Source organism: Chroicocephalus ridibundus, chromosome 5, assembly GCF_963924245.1.
Source record: "Chroicocephalus ridibundus chromosome 5, bChrRid1.1, whole genome shotgun sequence".
NCBI lineage: Eukaryota > Metazoa > Chordata > Aves > Charadriiformes > Laridae > Chroicocephalus > Chroicocephalus ridibundus.
In genome coordinates, this window is record NC_086288.1 from 67641907 (window position 1) to 67661193 (window position 19287).

Here is a 19287-nt window from a genome sequence, read left to right on the forward strand (position 1 = left end):
GAATAAGCTATTCTTATTCCTGTCTTGCTTTCTTCATGTGATTTGGTTTCTTGCCTTTTTTTTTTAAGTTATAATTGTATCATGCAACTTGAATAGGTGTGAGTTGTCTAACTGTATTATGTGTCACTATGGTATGTTCCTGTTTGTGAAACCCTGGAGCGGTTCCCATGTTGCTGGTGTGGGTGGACCACCAGCAAAGTTTACAAACTGCTTTATGTCTCTTTCCAACCTGACTCCTTAGCTTCATGATGTGGCTGCTACTGTTCTGAGGTTACTGCTTAATAGATAACACCTTGGTAAAAAATCTGGCTTATGTTCCAGTGCACCTTGTGCTCTGATGCTCCGGCAGTCACAATCTTGCAAGTCTCCTGTTCTTGCACGTGCTTTCTGCAGACCTGAACACATCTTCATTTTGTTTTTGTGTTTGAGCCCGTGCTGAAGTCCAGAAATTTCTTGTGCTTCAGCTTTGTCCCAGTGTGCAACAAACGTTAATTTAGAATCACAGAACTGAAAACTGTGTGAGGCAGTTAGGAGGGAAGTGGCAGCTGGGGATCACCAGAGTGCAGCACTGTGTACATCACAGACTCAAGATCTTCAGCAGACCTTCAGGAAGAGATTATACTGCACAAAGCTGGCCAGACAGTGCTGCCTTTGAGTTGTTTTGATATCACATGCAAGGGAAAGCTGTGGAGCTGAGAAGCCTTTGTCTGTGGAAGCAGCAGAACCAAGACCTGGTCACATGGCAGAAGCCCTGTTAGATGTCTACATAGGTCTGAAGATTCGTGCTCTGGAGTCTGAGTCTTTGACAGCCACTTCCCTTTGTTCCCAGACGCGTTAGAGTTGTGGCATCATCTATAAGAAGGAAGTTAATCTGTCTTCATTTGCATCAACAGCTAAAGCAAGCCAAGATTTGGGGAAGTAGCATTTGCATTTATTGCCAGTCCTGACTGCTGCCATTGCAGAAAACTCTAAATAAAGTATTCTTTTGATTTTCCACTTTTCCTTCCTCTATAATGCCACCTGCATTTGCGTGCCCATAATAATAAGCCTCACCTGTGATCTTCAGTAATACTTCTCTTTTACAGTATCTTCTCATCTTGATGGAACCAGTCCTCACTCACTCTTGCTGTTGCCCTTTTGCTGGCTTTCCAAGCACTAAAATAAGTGCTCATTCTTTGGCCAGGTCTCAGTCACAGAAACAAAATAAAAATAAATTCTTAAGAGACAGGAAACAGTAATATAGCAGAATACAGCAGTATTAAAATTAACCTCACTAGGAGAGTTTTGCTCAGCTTTATAATGTTATATTTTCCTTTTTTTCAATCAGACTCAAATATTTTGTGCATCAGACTATATTGTAGCTTAGCTAGGTGTTGTCAGAGTTGCAATTTATAAAAGGTTACAAGCTATTTCCAGCAACTCAGAGAGGCACCAAGTCTTGAATTACAAGATCCAAGCGCTGCTGTCTGTTTGAAGGCTTTTTGGACACAGGTATGAAAGTTCACCTGGAGAGGATGTAAAAGGAAATTCTGTTGTGCTGAGGAACTGTAATTCTGCAGAGACGTGTTACTCTTATTCACTGCCCTTCAGCCTGACTTTCGGACAGAGTCTCTGGAAACATGATGGGGGCAAGTTGCAGCTCCATCTGGCAGGAGTTCTCTTTTTCTCTTTCCAAATCTTTCTCTCTTGCTGTTTTATAATATGGAACAGGAATACAATCTTAAGCAGTAGCACTGATTACAGATGTGAAACTGCAGAAGCACCACTGCAAAAAAAATAATCCTCTAAACCAACCAACAACCCTCTCCACCCAAACAAGGAAAACAACTGCTTGTTGATTATTTTTTTTTTTCTAGCTTGTCAGGCTGCATATCTGTGTGCTCCGTAATCCCAAGACCAGTTGGTTTTTTTGCCACCTCCCAGGCTTTGACCTTCAGCAGACAGCAAAAGGAGGATGAGTGCAAAAGTAGTTCTTACCAAGCAGACCTGGTGCTGGGGAACTTGCTTACTGGTGGCTCTCCTCCTGCCTCACTGCTTTAGTCGTGTGCACCCAGCAGGAGATCCGCCTGTCTTTTAGAAAGCACCGTTCTGGGAGCTTGCGCTCACCTGTACGGAGGGCCTCTAGCAAGAGCAGCTGCCCGGCTTAAAAGGAAACTGCGTGATGTGGAGTTCTGGAGTTTGACAGCTTCTGTCACCTGTCAAATACCATCTGACTGTCACTGCAGGTTGACTTCTCTTGATGTGGCCCGTGGAGAAAAGCCTTTGAGTCCTTCCTAGCGAACAGCGCTCTGCTCTTCCTGAAAGTTGCATTTACTTCCTAAGCATCTACTTCGGATGAGGTTGGGCTGGTTTTGTACTCTTGAACTGTGTACTTGATGGACAAAGCTTTTGTTCTGAACTCAAAGCAAGATTTATTTTCTGCTGCTGCCTCAAAAGAATCTGGCAGTCTGGTCCAGGCCATACGCAGGGCTTAAAAATCACAACTGGAAAAAAAAGCCCTAGCAGAGCAGACTGCATAAAGCAAGTGTATTGAGACATGGGCGTCAGTGTCTTGCACTTTGACAGAATTTGATGTGAAAAAGAGTAGCTTAGTTAAAACTGTTGTAATAGCCAAAGCCCTTGGAACGACCAGTAGGAATAACACTGAGTGAGAGAAGGAAAAGACCAGAAAAGATGCTTGAAGTGTTTTTAAAAGCGCTTTGTTTCTAGCTGGGTATAGATTTTCACATTAAGTAACAAAGCGGTTAGGTGGGGTGTGCTGTTGCTGACTGCTGTCAGAAATGGAAGCACACAAAAGGTTCCCAAGCTGTCTCCTTTGCTACTCTTAATGCTTATTGAGAAAAATCTGCTGGAAGGCATTTCCTTTTTTTCTTCCCCTTTTTACCTTGTGTTTTTTAGAGAGGGGACTAGAATGTTTTTCAAAAAGAAAAGCTTGTGTGAATACAACTAGAGTACAATGATTGGGTCTCAGTTTGATTTCATTGGATGTTTTTTCTCTATTTATTTTTTTTCTCTGTTTCTATTTACATACTTACTTGTTTTACTCCATTTATGAGACTTCAAAGTGCAAGTGAAAAAATGTGGAGATAACCTTTGTGTTTTAATGCATGCATTCGTAGAGCTTGATTCAGAAAGCAGAAATCTGAGTAGTGGAAATAATGTAGCATTACGCTGTTATCAGGTACGCTTCAGCCTTTTCATTCTGTTCTAGTCTGAATTTATATTCAGAAATGAAATGTTCTGTAAAATTGAGCCTTTCCTGGTGTATTTTTTGTGAAACCATGTGTTTGAGAGTGGGGTGAATAGTGTTCTCTGCCTGCAGCCTGTCCTTTACTTTGTAAATTTGGATCCTCATGATCAAGTTCTTGCTTATGTGAAGTGCTGTGTATGTTTCGATGACAATTCTTAACTCTTTAGAGCGGTGGAGTGAGATTAGGTGCAAAACAGGAGCTGGGTTTCTCCATCTCTTGTGAAGAGTGTTACAAGGTAGTTGAGTCCTCAGCCTGCTGTATTAGGTGTGCGACAGAATGTTTGTTCCAAATTCTTTACTTGATTTAGGTGTGTATGCTCGTAGGTGTGGTTTGGTTTGCCTTTTTTTTTTTAAGCTGATTTTAATTTGATTGAAAGCATAAGACTGTTGTCAGGAAAGTGAGCTCTAGGCTGATTAGGCTAATATGTACACTGGAATTAAATCGGGCTTTGAGTACATCTGAAATCTTTGGTGTGTACACAGTGGATTAGGAGTTTGCAGGCTCTTCGATGAACAGAAGTGCAGTGTTTTAGCATTGGTAGGGCATTGCAAGTTAGTGGTATATCTGTCAATAACGTATTCTGACTTTGATGTTCCAGGTTTTCTTTGCCTAATCCACCACACGATGGAACAAATCATTTCTTGACCAGCATAGATACGTAAACATCTTCAGGATGGTTAAGAACTGTGGTGAAGAACCAAGTGGAATGACAAGTGAGGAAACTTACTTTTATTCCTAATTCTGCTGCCATTATGTTTTTTCTTTACCTGATGTAAGTCAGCTTTTTTAGATGACAAATCAGTAGCTGAAATCAAGTAGGTATTCTTATCCTTAGGAAAAGTTACATTTGAGCTCAACTTGGCATGTTGTGTACTTTGTCAGTAAAATATTAATTGTTTTTAGTAGACTAAGCACAGCTATGTGTATTGCTCATTGTTAAATCCCTACTTTGTTCTATGGTCTGTGAGCAAAATATCAATTTTAATTTGTGTTCTGATCATTCCTTTGCCAGGAGGGAGTATCCACTTCTGCTGACATCTAATTTTTTATGTTTGAAAGTATGGTTTCCTGACAGAAGAGTGCATTATATTTTTTAACAGCAGATTTTTATTAAATGTGGCATCAGTGTTGGTTTTGGAAAGATGAGAAGGGACCTACTGTGGGGCAACTCAGTGAAGCTGAAAATGTAAGTTCTATGCAATTACTGTTCTATTTGAATTACAAATGTAGATTTATTTTTTTTCAGTGTCCAGCATGTCCGTATATATACATGTGACTGTTTTTTAAAAGCCAAAAGATGCAAATAAAATATTTATCATGTAATGTTAATGTAGTTTGAAATTGAAAAATTCTTTAAAAACCCCAAAACCAACCAAAAAAACCCAACCCCTAAACCAACCTCTTTTATATGTGAGTTAAAGTCCTTAAATTGATCAGACAAATTTAAAAATATATACAAATCAGGCAGCTTTCGTCATATTGATTGAGTATTACATTGTGTCAAGGCTGGAGACTTTCTTTGTCCTTAAGAAAGGAAGAGAAGTAATACTGATAGCTTATTTGTCATTTGAACTTGATTACAGGTAAACCTGAAATGTCCCATGCTGCTGAATGCTTTTAGTAAACTTCAAATAGTGGTTAGAATATTTTTCTTGTTTGCTTGAAAAATAAGTTCTCATAATGACTTTGAAAAATTATGTTTACTGGTGATTATTTCCTGATTGCAATATCTCTGATTTAAAGAGCTTTGTCAATACTTTGGTATCAACTAACTCACTTAAAGTAGTTTAGTATATTTCTTCCTTTATTACATGTGTTCTCTCTCTTTTGAATACTACCTGTTTCCTTCTCTTACTGTACTTGAGGTGTATGTGTAATACGACTTGCAGTCAGTCCAGTCTACTCAAGAATTTTGACAGATCTTGAAAACGCAAGCTACTACGTGTGGTTTCTAAGATATCCCAGTGTAAAAGACGTATGAGATGTGTCAGGCCTTAATCAGATCTTTATTCAGCAACTGCATATGCATTTTCATACTACACTGAAAATGAAACAATAATGCACGTCTCAAGCCTGAGACATATTGCTTTTCCAGAAATTTTATGATGGTCAGGTGGTGCCTAATATTGTTTTATAATAGCTTTTGTTTGATTTTGTAAAAATCCAGTTCTTCAACAATATATAGCAGTTCTTAGGAAGCAAGGGGGAAGTTCTAGCTTTTGCTATGGAAAACAAAAGATGTTTAACTGGACAAATGTAATGTAGCCTCAGTGTAAACATGACTCATGCCTTTTAGCTTAATTTTAGAAAATGCATTTGTAACCTTATGTTTTTTTTTTTTTTTACATTTGTTCAAAGTTCTATGAGAATTCTTTACAGCAAGTCTGTGGATTCAACAGTACCGCTTAGCAATGTGAAGGCTTGTGTATGACAAATCTGTTAGCACTTACTTCCTAACAGAAATGAAATCTTAGCTCTTCTAAAAATAATAAAATAACACATTTGGTTTTGGAGGGTGTTGGGGATGCCCCCTCCCCTGCCTTAGATTTTCATTTGGATGGTTTAGTTTAAATGTTTTGAATTCTTTATATTATTATATTATGTGTCATAAGAAAGAGTACCATTTTATTTTTTTATCCCCCGCCCCCCCCCCCCCCCCCCCCCCCCCCAAGATAAGTTACATGTAAGTTGCAGTTAAGTTACAATTTGCTTTACCTATGTTGGGGCCTGGAAGGGTTGGTTTGTCTTTTTTTTGACATTTTTTCCCCCTTAATGTGAGGAGTCTGATCAGGATGACTATTATACTGCTGCTATTTTAGATTAATTTCTTCTGTGGGCAATTGTATTAATGGAAATAAAATGGAACATTTTGGATCATGTGTCTGCAAGGGAATTCCTTTGCAGCAAGTACGGTGATTTAAATTCACTCCATGCTTTATGGAAGATTTTTTAATATATTTTCCTAAGACCGTAATGCTTCATCAATTAGTTTATCAGTTTAGGTATGAGAGCGCAAAAAAACAGAGAGGGAGGGGGGAAAAAAAACTTGCATATTTCTTCTCTTCTGTATAACTGACAGACACTTCATATTTACTGGGAACATTGGTCATCTTTAATTCTTTCCCCTAGGGAATTATAAACACATTCTTAGAACTAGTTTATGAAATTATTTGTTTTCCTTTCACTGCAAAGTGAAGTTGAATGCTGTTAGTAAGGTGCTGAGATCTCAAGTAAGACTTGAGATCTTGTTCCCTCCTCTTGTTGTGCCAGGTTGGCCACTTGTCTATGCTTCAATTGTTCTGTCTGTCAAACAGGAAAGAAAAATGTGTTGTGTTAGGTTGATTACGTTGGTACCTGCCTGTTTCTGTAGTGACTGGCTTGCCTGTTATGGATGCTGATCTCTGGCTACGTGTGTCTGCGCCTACAGAATGTCTGTGATGCATCCATCCAGCTCCTTAGGGGTAGCAGTACTGCCTGAGGCTCGTAATCTACCATCAGAAATAAACTCTGCCCAGCTAGAAAGATGATGACATTAAAGTGCCCTGACCTGACAAGTCTACTTTTTCTCTTGTAGGTTAGTAGGGTTTGAAAATTACATTATTTTGTGAGAATGCTGATATCTTAATATCTCTTATTTGTAAGATTGCTTAATTTGGAAGGTAATTCTCATACGGGCAGATTTTTGTACATATGTTTGTTTGGGAGGAGATCCTTAATATCATGAGATGCGTATTTCTCAAGAACTATGAGTGAGGAGGTGCTCGTGGGTTTTGTTTTGCTTTGTTTTGCTTTGTTTTTAAAGGTGAAGTTGAGACTGCCACAAGAGTATTGTTTTTCATCAGTGCTAAAATGAAACAGCTGTTTCTTCTAATTGGATGTGTGTCAAACAGCGTACCCAGAACTGACTAGAGAACCTCCAAGCATATTGCAGCCTCTGGCTAATTGTCTAGAATTCCCTTTCAGTGTGTTCAGCACAGCCCTGCTCTTCTAAATCATTATGTTATTACAACGCCATTTTCATCTGTGAGGGGAAAAAACCCACCCTCATCTACAGCAAACTACAGACTGATTCATATTATGTTATCCAGAACCAATAAATATAGCTGACCTGCAAGTCTGGCTATTGGGTTATTCAAAATTATTTCCTCCTTCATAGTAAACTGATTTTCAAAAAGAGAAACTTGACTATCTGAAAAGGCAAGTCCCTAGATAAAATCCTCTGTAAAGTTCGAGTTTGCTCTTAAAAGCAAGTGAAAATTCTTCCTTTCAGTTGAGCATGTTAATGTTATGTCTTATGTAATACAGTAGGGTGTGCTTTGCATGTACGCAGGCATCTATTTTTATATACTTTTATTGTGCTTGGTAATATCAACAGAAGATACTACCCAGGAATCTGTCCAGGAATTTCATTGTGAATATTGTGGTAAACAAAGCAGATTGTGTCAAAATATCTGTCTGTGATACTGGCCATGGTAAATGCCTTATTTTAAGTGAAATCCTGGGCAATGCTGATCTATCTTTTTGATAGGTCTTAAAATTTCTACAATCTTACTAACACTTTAGATGAGATGAGACAAAATGTTGATCTGTGTATTGCCTTAGGATACGTGGATGTAATTCTGAATAATTATTTGTAAAAATGAATTAGTTTATTATGAGCATCCCTAGAATACAACAGAGCTTTGATACTATTTGATATAAAGAAAAAAGTGAGATCTCACCATATTCTGGTAGTTACTCTGTGCTTGTACTTCAATTAATAATCGCTTTGCTTTTCTAGACAAGATTAATGCAGTAATTGCAGTTATTAGAGATGCCATAATGTTTTAACTAGACTTATTCAAAGGCTTTATGGCAGGAGGGGGGGGGTGGGCAGACAGAAGCCTTGTCTTGCTTTATGGCTTATAAAGCTGTAAAATGTTTTTAACAATTAAAAAAAAAAACCCACACAGGCTGAGGTTGGAAGGCACTTCTGGATGTCATCTGGTTCAACCCACCTGCTCAAGCAGGGTCACCTCAAGCAGGTTGCTCAGGGCCATGTTCGGTCAGGTTTTGCGAATCTGCATGGTTGGAGACTCCACAGCCTCTCTGCGCAACCTACGCTAGTGTTTGAACGTTGAAGAACCCCAACTATTTAGTTGTAAAAAATCAAGTGTGAGGAAGATTTGGAGATGTCTCTTACATTTTCCAATACTTTCGTAAGGGGAGCAAAATTTGTGAATTTTAACAGAGAATATAAGTGTTCCATAATGTTAACTGGTCATCAGTAGGTGTTAGCAGGGGAATATTTGTGAATTGGCTGCCTTGTATTGCTTCCTTTACTCTTATGGATTATTCTTTTAAGCTCCATTTTATTTGTTCTCTCTTCCAGACGCAGATTCAGTATCTAGTTAGTTGAAAAATAAGGCTGCTATTTAGCTGTCAGGCATTTGAAAAGAAGAAAGGCAGCCTTCTAGAAAATGCTTTCCTGGATGCGGATGTATTTTTTTGATCTTCTAGCTATCTAAATAGGAGACATGGAAATGTGACTGTGTATTTCAATAAAATTTCTCTGTTCTCTTTTTTTCCAGGTCTGCTATTTCTGTTATCCGTATCCCAGTTACGAGAGGTTTTTTGTGATTTCTGAGCTTGGTGCTGTCAGCCTCATGTGAAGAAACTAAATCGAAAAGCAAGCTGATTTTTAGAAAATAAAATGCCGCGGAGAAGGAAGACTGGTGGGAGTCCTTCTCGGAAGAATGGCAATTCTGACAGAACTGCTTTTGGTGTATCCCAAGGGGACCCAGGCCACTCAGTGTCACAAGCAGTGCATAGTGTCAATAAGGAAGAGCTCTTCAACAGCATGTCAGAGATGTTTTCTGATCTAGATCCTAGTGTGGTTTATATGGTTCTGTCTGAATGTGATTTTAAAGGTAAATAATGCACAGTTGGCGTTACAGTTTTGTTCCATATGCAGACAGCTCTTAACTAGGGTGACTCCAGAAAATTTGATGTGGGTGTTGCAAGCGTATTTGTGAGTTTAGTTTTTAATGAATAGGTGAGTCATAATATTTTGAAATTTTATAGCTCTTTCAATGCAAGATTCTCCAAGTTTGACAATGTTTCTGTGAGGCTGGTAATTTGCAGTAGCAGTGTGCTTCATACATGGAGGTACAGTTTAAGTGGCTCGTTCTGTGACACAGAGCAGGCAGTGGTAGAGTTGTGAGGAGAATCTGTTTTTTCCAATTAGTTCCTGTGCCATATCTGCGAGATGCATAAACTGTTTCTGCAGGAGGGGTATTTTATGTTGTAGATCATCATTTTTTAAGACAATGGTACACAGTATGTGGTCCTGGCAGCGTTTGCTTTTCCTTAAATACTTGAATTGAGATTTTAATTTACTTTGTTTTGCACTGTCATCTTGTCATCTCCACTGAGGATTAGTTTTTGCAGGATAAATTCTGTTTGTCATGTTGAATTCTCTGCAGTCTTGCTTGGACTGTGTTTCTTCCCTTGTGTTCTGCCAAGCTACGTACCCACCTCTCCTGGCAGACTATTTTCATGCCTGTGCCCAGTCGTTTCCATGCTTTTGTGGCTTTGAAATTCTTCTATATAGAAGTTTATTCACTTATTATAAAAGTAATGGATGAGATGCTGCATAGCAACGTCTGAGGAGTTATTTAGCAGGAGAATAAGTCATATATGGAGCATTTTAATTAATCTGTTCATGTGATCAGATGTGATTAGCTGAGATTTTTCGAAGACTATTTGCAAAGAAGGCAGAGTTTGGCATTTTTTTTGTGTGTATGAAAACTAGGTAGCCATTAAAAAGGCTGCTTTTATTGCTGTTTTTGCCTTACCTAAATTGTATGGAGTTTATAACTCTCACATTTGTTGCTATCATTGTTATTCCTTCTAAAATTTAAATTGATGGTATTACTGATTCATGCTTTGAACTCTTAATAAGATTTACCTTTATCAAAATCACAGATTTATCTAGAAGCTTATTGGAGAATTCAGTAAATATGCTAATTTCATTATTGTGTTATACTATTAACAATAGTTTAAAAATTGAAAGATTAGCATCTTTTTCATATGAGTAATAAGTTGCTCTCAGAAAGCAGAGAAGATGGAAGGACAAGGAAGATTTTATTTAACACGTTTGCAGAAAGAGTTGCACTTCAATGGACTTAGGCTTTTTGGTAAACTGTCTTTCAGAAAAACAGAAGCTTAGATTTAGGGCTCAGATGATACTTGTGTCAGGGCAACCTATACTCCATTTAGTCGCTTTACAAAGAATTAGTGCAGATACTGAATTTTTCAGACTATATAAGGTATGATATTTTCAATTGGGCCTAGCCATTTTGCATACTTTAATCTTTTTAGTCCCCAGTAGTGTTTTTCAGTTCATTTTACACTATTTTGCCTATATGAGTTAGGTTAGAAATGAGTATCCATTTAAATACCCAGTTCTGATTTTTTTTTTCCCAGTTAAAATTAATAATTTTGGGGCAATATTTACTTAGTAATTTTCATGCTTATTAGGTTGTTATTTTGCAATATGTCTGCATTGAGTTCTGCCTTTACCTCGAATGAGAAACAGGTCAAGGGAGTTGCAGAAGGTGTATTAAAAGATGATTTGGTGAACTGCTTTTGGTTGTCTCTCTAGTTGTGATAAATACTCCTTCAAGTAAAAAAAATGCATTCACATCAGCTTGTGTTTGTTCAGCTGACTGTTGCTTTATTCTCTTTACCTTATTCAACAGTAGAAAATGCTATGGATTATCTGCTAGAGCTGTCCACCCATGCCAAAGGAGTAGCATCTTCAAAAACCTTGGGTTTTGATTCAGTGGCATCATCACTAGCTCTTGTTAATCAGCAAAGATCTGTTGCAAATGAAAGAATGGGGGAAAGTACTGCAGAACAAAGTAATTCTGAAGAAGAAAAAGAAAAGGTACTATCACCTGATGTGCAGCTGACTGAAGAACTGGATTCCTTAATAGAAAACGCCATTCAGAGATACAGCTCAAGTGATGAATTGCCTAATTCTGCAAATGACCAAATAGTACATGAGCACTCTGTGGAACACGATGGTTTTAATGAATTCCCTGAGTGGGAAAAGTCTGATTCAGCGTGCGATGTCCTACTTCTTCCGCAGCAAACAGGGATGAGTAATGAGTTTTTAGAAAACTTCTGCTGTCCTCAGCCACCAGTGAGTCAGCTGAGCATCCAGACAAGCTCACCAGCTGCACCAGACACTTTTGCACAGATATTGGAAGAGTCTGATTTGTCAGAAATACATGTTCAGCATGATGTAGCTTCAGAAGTCTGTAAACAATCGAATGGAGAAGTATCATGTGGAAATTCTGAACAGACACAAGATACTGTTTTGGATCAAAAAAGTCTAGCTGCTGCTTCTGGTGAATCCTCTCAAAGACCTCTGGAACTTGGAGTAGCTGTCACTGGAAATCCTAATTCAGGGTGCCTGGAACAGCATGAAGAGGTAGTGACTGCCTTTAACAGCCACCAGAGCATTTGTCTTCCTGAGGCATATGTCTCACTTGAAACATCCAGTTTGAAAACACCAAAACCTGCAGATTTTCATCAAACTCAGCAGGGTTATGACTTAAATTGTTCTACATCATCCTGTCAACCTCAACAACACTGGAATCTCATGGCTCCCGTGTTTTATCCATCCAGTGGAAGTCACAGCTTTCTAACTCCTGTGGTTGTTAGTCCAGGGCAGTGGAGACCTGTTTCAGACTATAGGACTTCGGAAAAAGGACTTTTTTTTTCCTCTCCAGTGGTTTCAAATGCCTGGGATAGCAACCCTTCTCTGAAGGTATGGGGAAATCAAGATAGAAACTCAAAATTGAACCTCTCGCAAGCACAGCAGCCACCTGTTTGTCACATGATGAGAAAAAAGATGCAACTTATAGGTCAAGTACTTGTTCTTCTCAGAGGTGTTCCAGGATCAGGAAAATCATATTTGGCAAGGTAGAACATCTATATTGTGAGCTTCTAAAAGAAATTGCTTAATTGTGTGCAGGATTTAGTGCAGACAGAGACAATTTTCTGACATTTGTAAATAGTTACGCTTATGCCCTAATTGCCAGCTACATGATACACGCAGCAAGATGAGTAATAATAATTGTGCAGAGCTGAGTTGCTTTCAGCTCCTTCACCTTTAGTGGAAATTGAAGTAGGAGGGGTTAGCTTTAACTTCTGTCACTGACCGAAGGAGCGTATGTCAGCAGAGGATCATTGCAGTTGTATTAGGTCTGCTGTGTTCTTCTAGTCACTGTTTGGTTTGGGTGTTTCCTTCCAATAAGATGGATGGAAATACACCAGCTCTTTATAGGCAGAAATTTCCCTTCCACTGTTGGAATTCTTCTGTGTAAGTAGTACGTGTGGAGCTTCTTGGGTTGAATTCTTGATTTCTCTTTTAACTCTCCAAAAGCCTAGATTAAGCTTAGACTCCTTTGGCTGGCAGCTGAAATATTTGGTGCAATTAAGACTGTATGTGTATTTGTCAGTGTGAAAGTATGTCACTCGATGTAGACGGAAAAATACCTCCCTTGTTTTTTTGAAATGAGACTTGTAGGGAACCTTTGTCAGCTCTTTCCCCCAGATATCCTCAGTCTTTGGGAACAGAGGGAAATTATTATAGATCATCTTTACCTGGATTTAAGATGATTTTTTTTTTCCCTTACCTGGATTTGCTACTTCCATTCCAAATAATCCCTTTGTGCAAGAGCCTAAATACACATATATATGGCAGCAGATATCAGGGCTGGGGAGGAAAAGGGGGAAAAGCTATTTACTTCTTGGTCTTTCACAGGATTTTGCTTGAGGATAACCCGGGTGGAATCATTCTTAGTACTGATGAATACTTTTATAAACATGGACAATACCATTATGATCCCGATTGCTTAGGGGAAGCACATGACTGGAACAGGAAACGAGGTGAGAAATAAGGGATTAGCTTGCTTGTTTACAGTTCAATGCTTGTGTGCCATTTAAAAAGCTGCCTGTCTTGTAATATCCGTGTCACAGGACAAGCATTTATCCCATCATAGAAATATTTTTTAATATATGTGTGGAAAAAGAATATGAGCACAAACTCGGAAGTCATCTGTCCATTGTGTCTTTTGCAATTAACTATGCCAGTGTCTTTTTTAAAAGATTGTTTTGTCCTCAAGATTTCGTCATGGTATGTATTTTGGGTTGTCTCCTGTTTCTGGAGTGGTAATCTGCACCATCTCCCAGAAATATTTCCTCTGAGATGAGCCATTATATATGCATATGCAATAAGTAATGAGGATGTTGCTACAGATAACACTTACATAGATATTTTCTTGCTCTTGATTATTTTTTCTCTTGAGCATTACATTCTTGGCAAACTTAAAATTATAAAAGCAAGACAGAAGAAATTATTTATTTTTTTCCATAATTAGTGGTTTTTTTTGATAGTGGCTTTCTCTAAGCTCACCATAGAACAACTCTTTTTAAACTTTTATTTGCTAAATTTGAACCATGATCACTTTTCTGCTACCACATTTCTCATCAGTGGAGAAATGGGTTAATAAGAAACGTGTTATTCAACGGTAAGTTCGATTGTTCAGATGCATTGTAACATAGCTACAAAAACACTGTATCTCAAAGCTAGTGATTCTAAACACTTCATTACTGTGTATTTAAGTTACAATAACTTTTCATATTTTATACAGTTTACAGAGTGGACTAATCTTAAGACTGTTATAAAGCCAAGAATTTTGTACGCAACAAAGAAGTCCACTTTAAGGTGATCATGTAGTTGTTTGGTTTTTTTTTTAGTTTCATTTACTGGTTGATTAGCCATCTTTGTGCATTTTACATCTGCATTTTCGTTCCTTGATTATCATATATACGTTAATTCAAAAGAATAATGCCATATCTCAGTAGCTTTACATGTGAAGGGGGGATTTCTAAAATGAAAGAGGACCCTGAAACAGATCAAGTTGTGGCAAGAGTTCTTTACGCAGTAGTTAAAATATTACAAATTTAGAAAATCAGTATAAATGTTACATGTACACCCTATTATAACAAAATTAACTGTATCACATTCTATTGCACACGTGTGTCTTTCAGCCAAAGAAGCATTTGAAATGAGAATCTCTCCTATAATAATAGACAACACAAACATACAAGCATGGGAGATGAAGCCTTATGTTACTTTGGTTAGTATTACAATTTGATCGATTTAAAAAGGGATTATTGACCAGCATGGCAACAACACATGTTTTAAAATGAGATTGTCTTTCTCAGTGTAGCTGTTATTCCACAAGGAAGTCTGGACTTAAAAGAAAAGTGTTACAATGGAATCGTGTTACTCAGTGTCATATTCTGTGCACATCTGAGTGTTGACCTGGCCTAGTTTCCAAGTGACAAAGCCAACTGCATTGCATTTGGGAGCAAAAATAAATATTGTTGAGGAAACTGAATACTGTTCCTCTTTTTTATGATCAGTAAAATTCTAAGCTACTTCTAAAATATAATTAGCACTAATTAATAACACTGATGTTTGATGCTCCATGAAACTTGAAAACTCAGTCTTAGTCTTAGTTTCATCCTAAATATGACCTAGAGGCAGACAGCACATGACCAGTTGCAGGGCTACCAAATGTTGCTAGCTTGCTTGAAGTTGTACATATTTGCTTAATAATTTTTATTGAAGTGATGTAATCAAAATAATGCAACTGCACTATTTTGTTAGTAGTGTAGTGCTTTTATTTAGTGACTAAAAGTGACCATCTTATATTTAGTGCTAAATAAAAGCAATCTACATTCAACTTCCAAAGTTCTCTTTAATGATTTAAGTAACTTGGTGAACTCTTCTGTAGGTTTCTCATACTCCAGTTTTCTGGAGCTTCTCACCTTTTGCATAATTGTTTCTGAATGGGCATCAGCACGTTTCGACTCTAGCTTTTATTTTGCTGTTGATCATTTGTCATTTTGGTTGGTAGTTTTAATAATTTTTTTTATGCTTACGGAACTGCATTATTTTATAAAATTAGTTCTGATTAACAGAAATAATATATTGGAAGAAATATCATAAAGTAGATTTGGGATTTCTCCTACCTTGGTATAGAAACACATCAGAGTGTAGTACATAGAACTGACGGCTTTTGAGCAGCTACCCTACATGTGCTGCATGTGGTAATAGATCAGTGAACAGTGGGACTTAATACAGATAATTTTTATTAATAAAAGTTTTATTTTATTATCCTTGCATTTATTAGCAATTGTCAGATTAACAGTTCTTTCATAAATTAAGTCCTTGATGATGTATACTGAAATAAAGATACAACAAAAGTTCTTCCAGGAAACGCAGCGTTTGGTACGGTGATAAGAATTTTTTTGAAAACAGGAACAAGGAGAAATGGCACAGTTACTCCCAGTGTTTCTCCTGATTAGACTTTGGGCTCCTTTTCTGTCATGATGAGACTAGACCGTAGAAGGACTATTGACTTGGAGCATGCTCAGGTTTCTCATAGGCTGCCCACAATAGCTGTGTTAATGCAGCTGCGTTGCTTGTTTTGAAACGGGCTCACATCTGGTCAGCTCTAAATGTAAGCAGTAGGCTTTTCTCTGGCTTGGAGAGGCTGCATAGACATGTGCATGCTATACCTGGAAAGAGGAGCTGTTCTGCGGTCTTGACTCGGAGGTAGAATATTTAAAGGGATGATATGAAATAGTGATTTTATCCCCCCTCCCCCCCCACCCCGTGATCATGGCACACATCTAATTTTACAGTAAGAGATGCATATACATGATTTTAAAAATCTCCATTTATCTATAATAAAAAGTGAAACACTGAACAAAGTATGTTATTCCAAATGTTCGGTTGGTTTCAAAAAATACAAAAAATATCTTTAAAGAAGCAGGCTGTATGTGTGCTTTTTTGTAGAAATAAGAAATGGATCATATGGCTTTGTTTTATACCTGTTTTATTCAGGCTCAGCAGTTCAAATACAAAGTCATATTCCGAGAACCAGACACTTGGTGGAAGTTTAAACCAAAAGAACTTGAAAGGTAAGAATGTAAAGGAAAATTTCATATTAGATTGTATATCTTTCACAGTTTATGAAGTATTATTTTTAAAAAGGTATCAGTTACTACAGTGGCTGGTGAAAGTAGCAAGATAACAGTCAAGATTTTTGCGGTAATAAGTAGCTTTTTAGTATTTTTTTCCCTATTTTATATGTATTAAGATATTTTTTTCCTGTTACTTTATTGTAGTTACATACAAAAGATACTATTAGCATTAGATATTATGTAACGTTTTTATGATTGCAATTCTTTTGCATTTAAGGTATAGTGACTGCTCCTTTCGTTTCCTGAAGTTGCAAAAATAATGTCAGGTTGGGGCTGTTTTTGCATCTGGCTGGTCTGTTGCCTTACTTGAAATGTTTCTGCTGTCAGTGAGCTTAAGGCAATCAGCACCTTGTGGCCTGAGAGGGACAAGCCCCTGTGCATCACCATTGTTGTTTGCCTCTTCTTTAGCAGGACCTTCTACACAGTCATAGAGCCATTACTTAGAGCCAAAAATAGGCAAGACTTAAACCCTATGTAAGGGAATAATAAGGTAACTAGAAAACTGGCTAGATGACAGGTTCAAAGGATACGATCGGTGGTTCAAAGTCCAAGAGGAGGCTGGTGTCCCTCTAGGATGAATACTAGGGCCACTACTATTTAATGTCCTTTTTATGACTTGGATGTTGGGACGGAGTCCACTCTTAGCAGATCTGCAGATGATACTGAATTGAGCTAGAGTAGTTTGCTCAGTCTTAAGAAGAGAACATTAAGGAAGGATCGTATTGTTGTCTTCAGCTACCTTTTGGGAGCTTATAGAGAAGACTGAAAAGATTTCTTCTCACAATCATGCAGAGATATGACAAAACAAACATAAGCAAGTTGGAACTTTGAAAATTTTGATTACATAAAAGAAAAAATGCCAAAACTTACTTCGATGGTCATCAGGCACTGAAAAAGTTTGCCCAGAGAGTTTATAGACTTTCAGTCATTGGGGATATTCAAAATTTGACAAGAAAAAGCTCTGGGCAACCTGATCTAGCCGTACCTCCTCTGAGTAGGAGGTTGGACTATGTGACCTCCAGAGGTGCCTTTCAGTGTAGGTTATTTTGTGATTTCATAATATCTGTTGTTGTCTGAGTTTGCACGCTTAGCTTAAGGTTGGCCACTTTGCAAATCAGGTAAGGAAGATTGTTTTCTTTCCTAAAATAGAATTTAAACATTTTCTCCTAATACCTGTTTTGCCGCCATTGGCAGGTTCACTTGTTCTAGGTGGAACTGACGCAGAGCACATTGCTAGTTGGTGTTTTAACAGAGTCAGTGACAATTTCTAGCCAAAGGGTGTCCAAAATAATAGGTGAATAGGTTTTCCTCAAGGCTCGAGAAGTTCTTAGTTTAGCAAAACCAGAGAAGGAAAACTGAATTCAGAAATCTTCTGTACCCAGTTTGATATCCTGCATCACTGTCAGGATCTGATATAGTGTGTTTCTGATACTTATATGAAGATGCATTATTGGTGAGGTTTTAGATTTTAGTATTATGCAAAACATCTTATTGCAGAACAGGGCCACCAGGTGGGGTGGAGAAGTCAAGTAGAGCAGCGATTTTTCTGAGATACCCTGTTTGGAATGCCTTAGTGCACTGATAGAGAAAGAATTGCTGTTTCACAGCTTTTGCCCTGGCCCCCTGAATTCTCTGGTTAGTCTTGCTGTAAACTTATTATCATTAAGTTATTATTAAATTATTCTCTTCTTTCATTGTAGTATACAAATCTGAAATGTTTCTTTTTAAATTATTTTTTTTTTAATTCATAGGCGAAACATTCATGGTGTATCTAAAGAAAAGATCAAAAGAATGTTGGAACGGTATGAACGCTGCCTTACTGTTAGTTCAATATTGGATTCTTCAGTCCCAGACAAATCAGAAGCTGCAGGCTGGAGTGAAGATCCTTGTCAGGAGGAAAGCCATAGGTTAGATTGCCTTACTAGCTTTGTAGTCTCAAAAAAAGGCTAAAAATTCAAACTTCATAGCAATAGAATCTGGATACCTGGATAATGCTGTTGAACAGTGAATGCGTTAAAAAAAATTAGTTAAATTATAAAAAGAAATACACTATATAGTTTTCTTAATTTTTAAGAGTTTCAGGATTTCTAGAAATGAGCAGTCAAAGGATCTAGTCAACTTTGGTGCTTTTTGAAAACCTCCCGGTATGGCTGTGTGTTACTTTTCAATAAGCCAATCTTGATTGACTTTCTCTTATCTTAGAAATGTGCAGTTGGATGTATGTTGTAGATACAAAACACTTAAAATCTGTAGAATGCTTTTCAAAAGAATGTAGCCCCAAATATGAGCAAATTACTATTTCTGAGTCTGTGTGTTGGTATTAGATGATGTCTTTGTGGTAGAAGGTGGAATCTTCGTGCAGTATTAACGAGTTATCTACTTGAGTATATTTAGTTTAGATTTATCTAAATTTATGTTGGTTGTATACATGAGTGTTTTGTAGTGGCTAATCTGAATAATGCTGTATATGCAATATAATAATGCATAGGAAATCAGATTTTATTGTGGTTATTATTTCATTTGGGTTTTGCATACCTAATGTATTTGAAATGAAGTGGGCTCTGATAATTAATGGAATGTAGCTGATTGTGAAAAATGGTGTGACAAGAAAAGGCCCATCCTCTCCTAGTTAACTTCTAGACTTGCTTTAGCATCGGGCTATTGGGAGAAAGCAACAGTCATTAAATAAAAGCCTGTTTACCAGGTTTGCTGATCTGAAGGAGGAGATGTCTGGTAGCAGAGTGCTTCAGTACGAAACTGAATGCTGGGAATGGGGGGAAAATAGAGTTCTGAGAAAGTATTCTTAGCCCCATGCTGAAGTGAAAAAGGGATACTTACCAAGGAAAGTTCTGCTTTTCTTAGCTCCTTCTTTTTTATAAAGGAGTGTTGAGGTTAGGACTAAGTTGTCATAAATTTGTTTTCC

The 19287-nt window shown here is 37.5% G+C and overlaps 1 protein-coding gene across 1 annotated transcript in view; it reads left to right on the plus strand.

Moving 5' to 3' along the window:
• N4BP2 (NEDD4 binding protein 2) overlaps window positions 1–19287 on the plus strand; it is a 41321-nt gene that overhangs the window by 2813 nt on the left and 19221 nt on the right. The window contains exons 2-9 of the mRNA XM_063335733.1: window positions 3850–3964; window positions 4264–4437; window positions 8822–9160; window positions 10994–12224; window positions 13069–13193; window positions 14358–14446; window positions 16225–16301; window positions 18116–18271. Coding sequence (XP_063191803.1) covers window positions 8944–9160; window positions 10994–12224; window positions 13069–13193; window positions 14358–14446; window positions 16225–16301; window positions 18116–18271 — 1895 coding nt within the window. The 5' untranslated portion in view covers window positions 3850–3964; window positions 4264–4437; window positions 8822–8943. The remainder of the gene's footprint in view (window positions 1–3849; window positions 3965–4263; window positions 4438–8821; window positions 9161–10993; window positions 12225–13068; window positions 13194–14357; window positions 14447–16224; window positions 16302–18115; window positions 18272–19287) is intronic.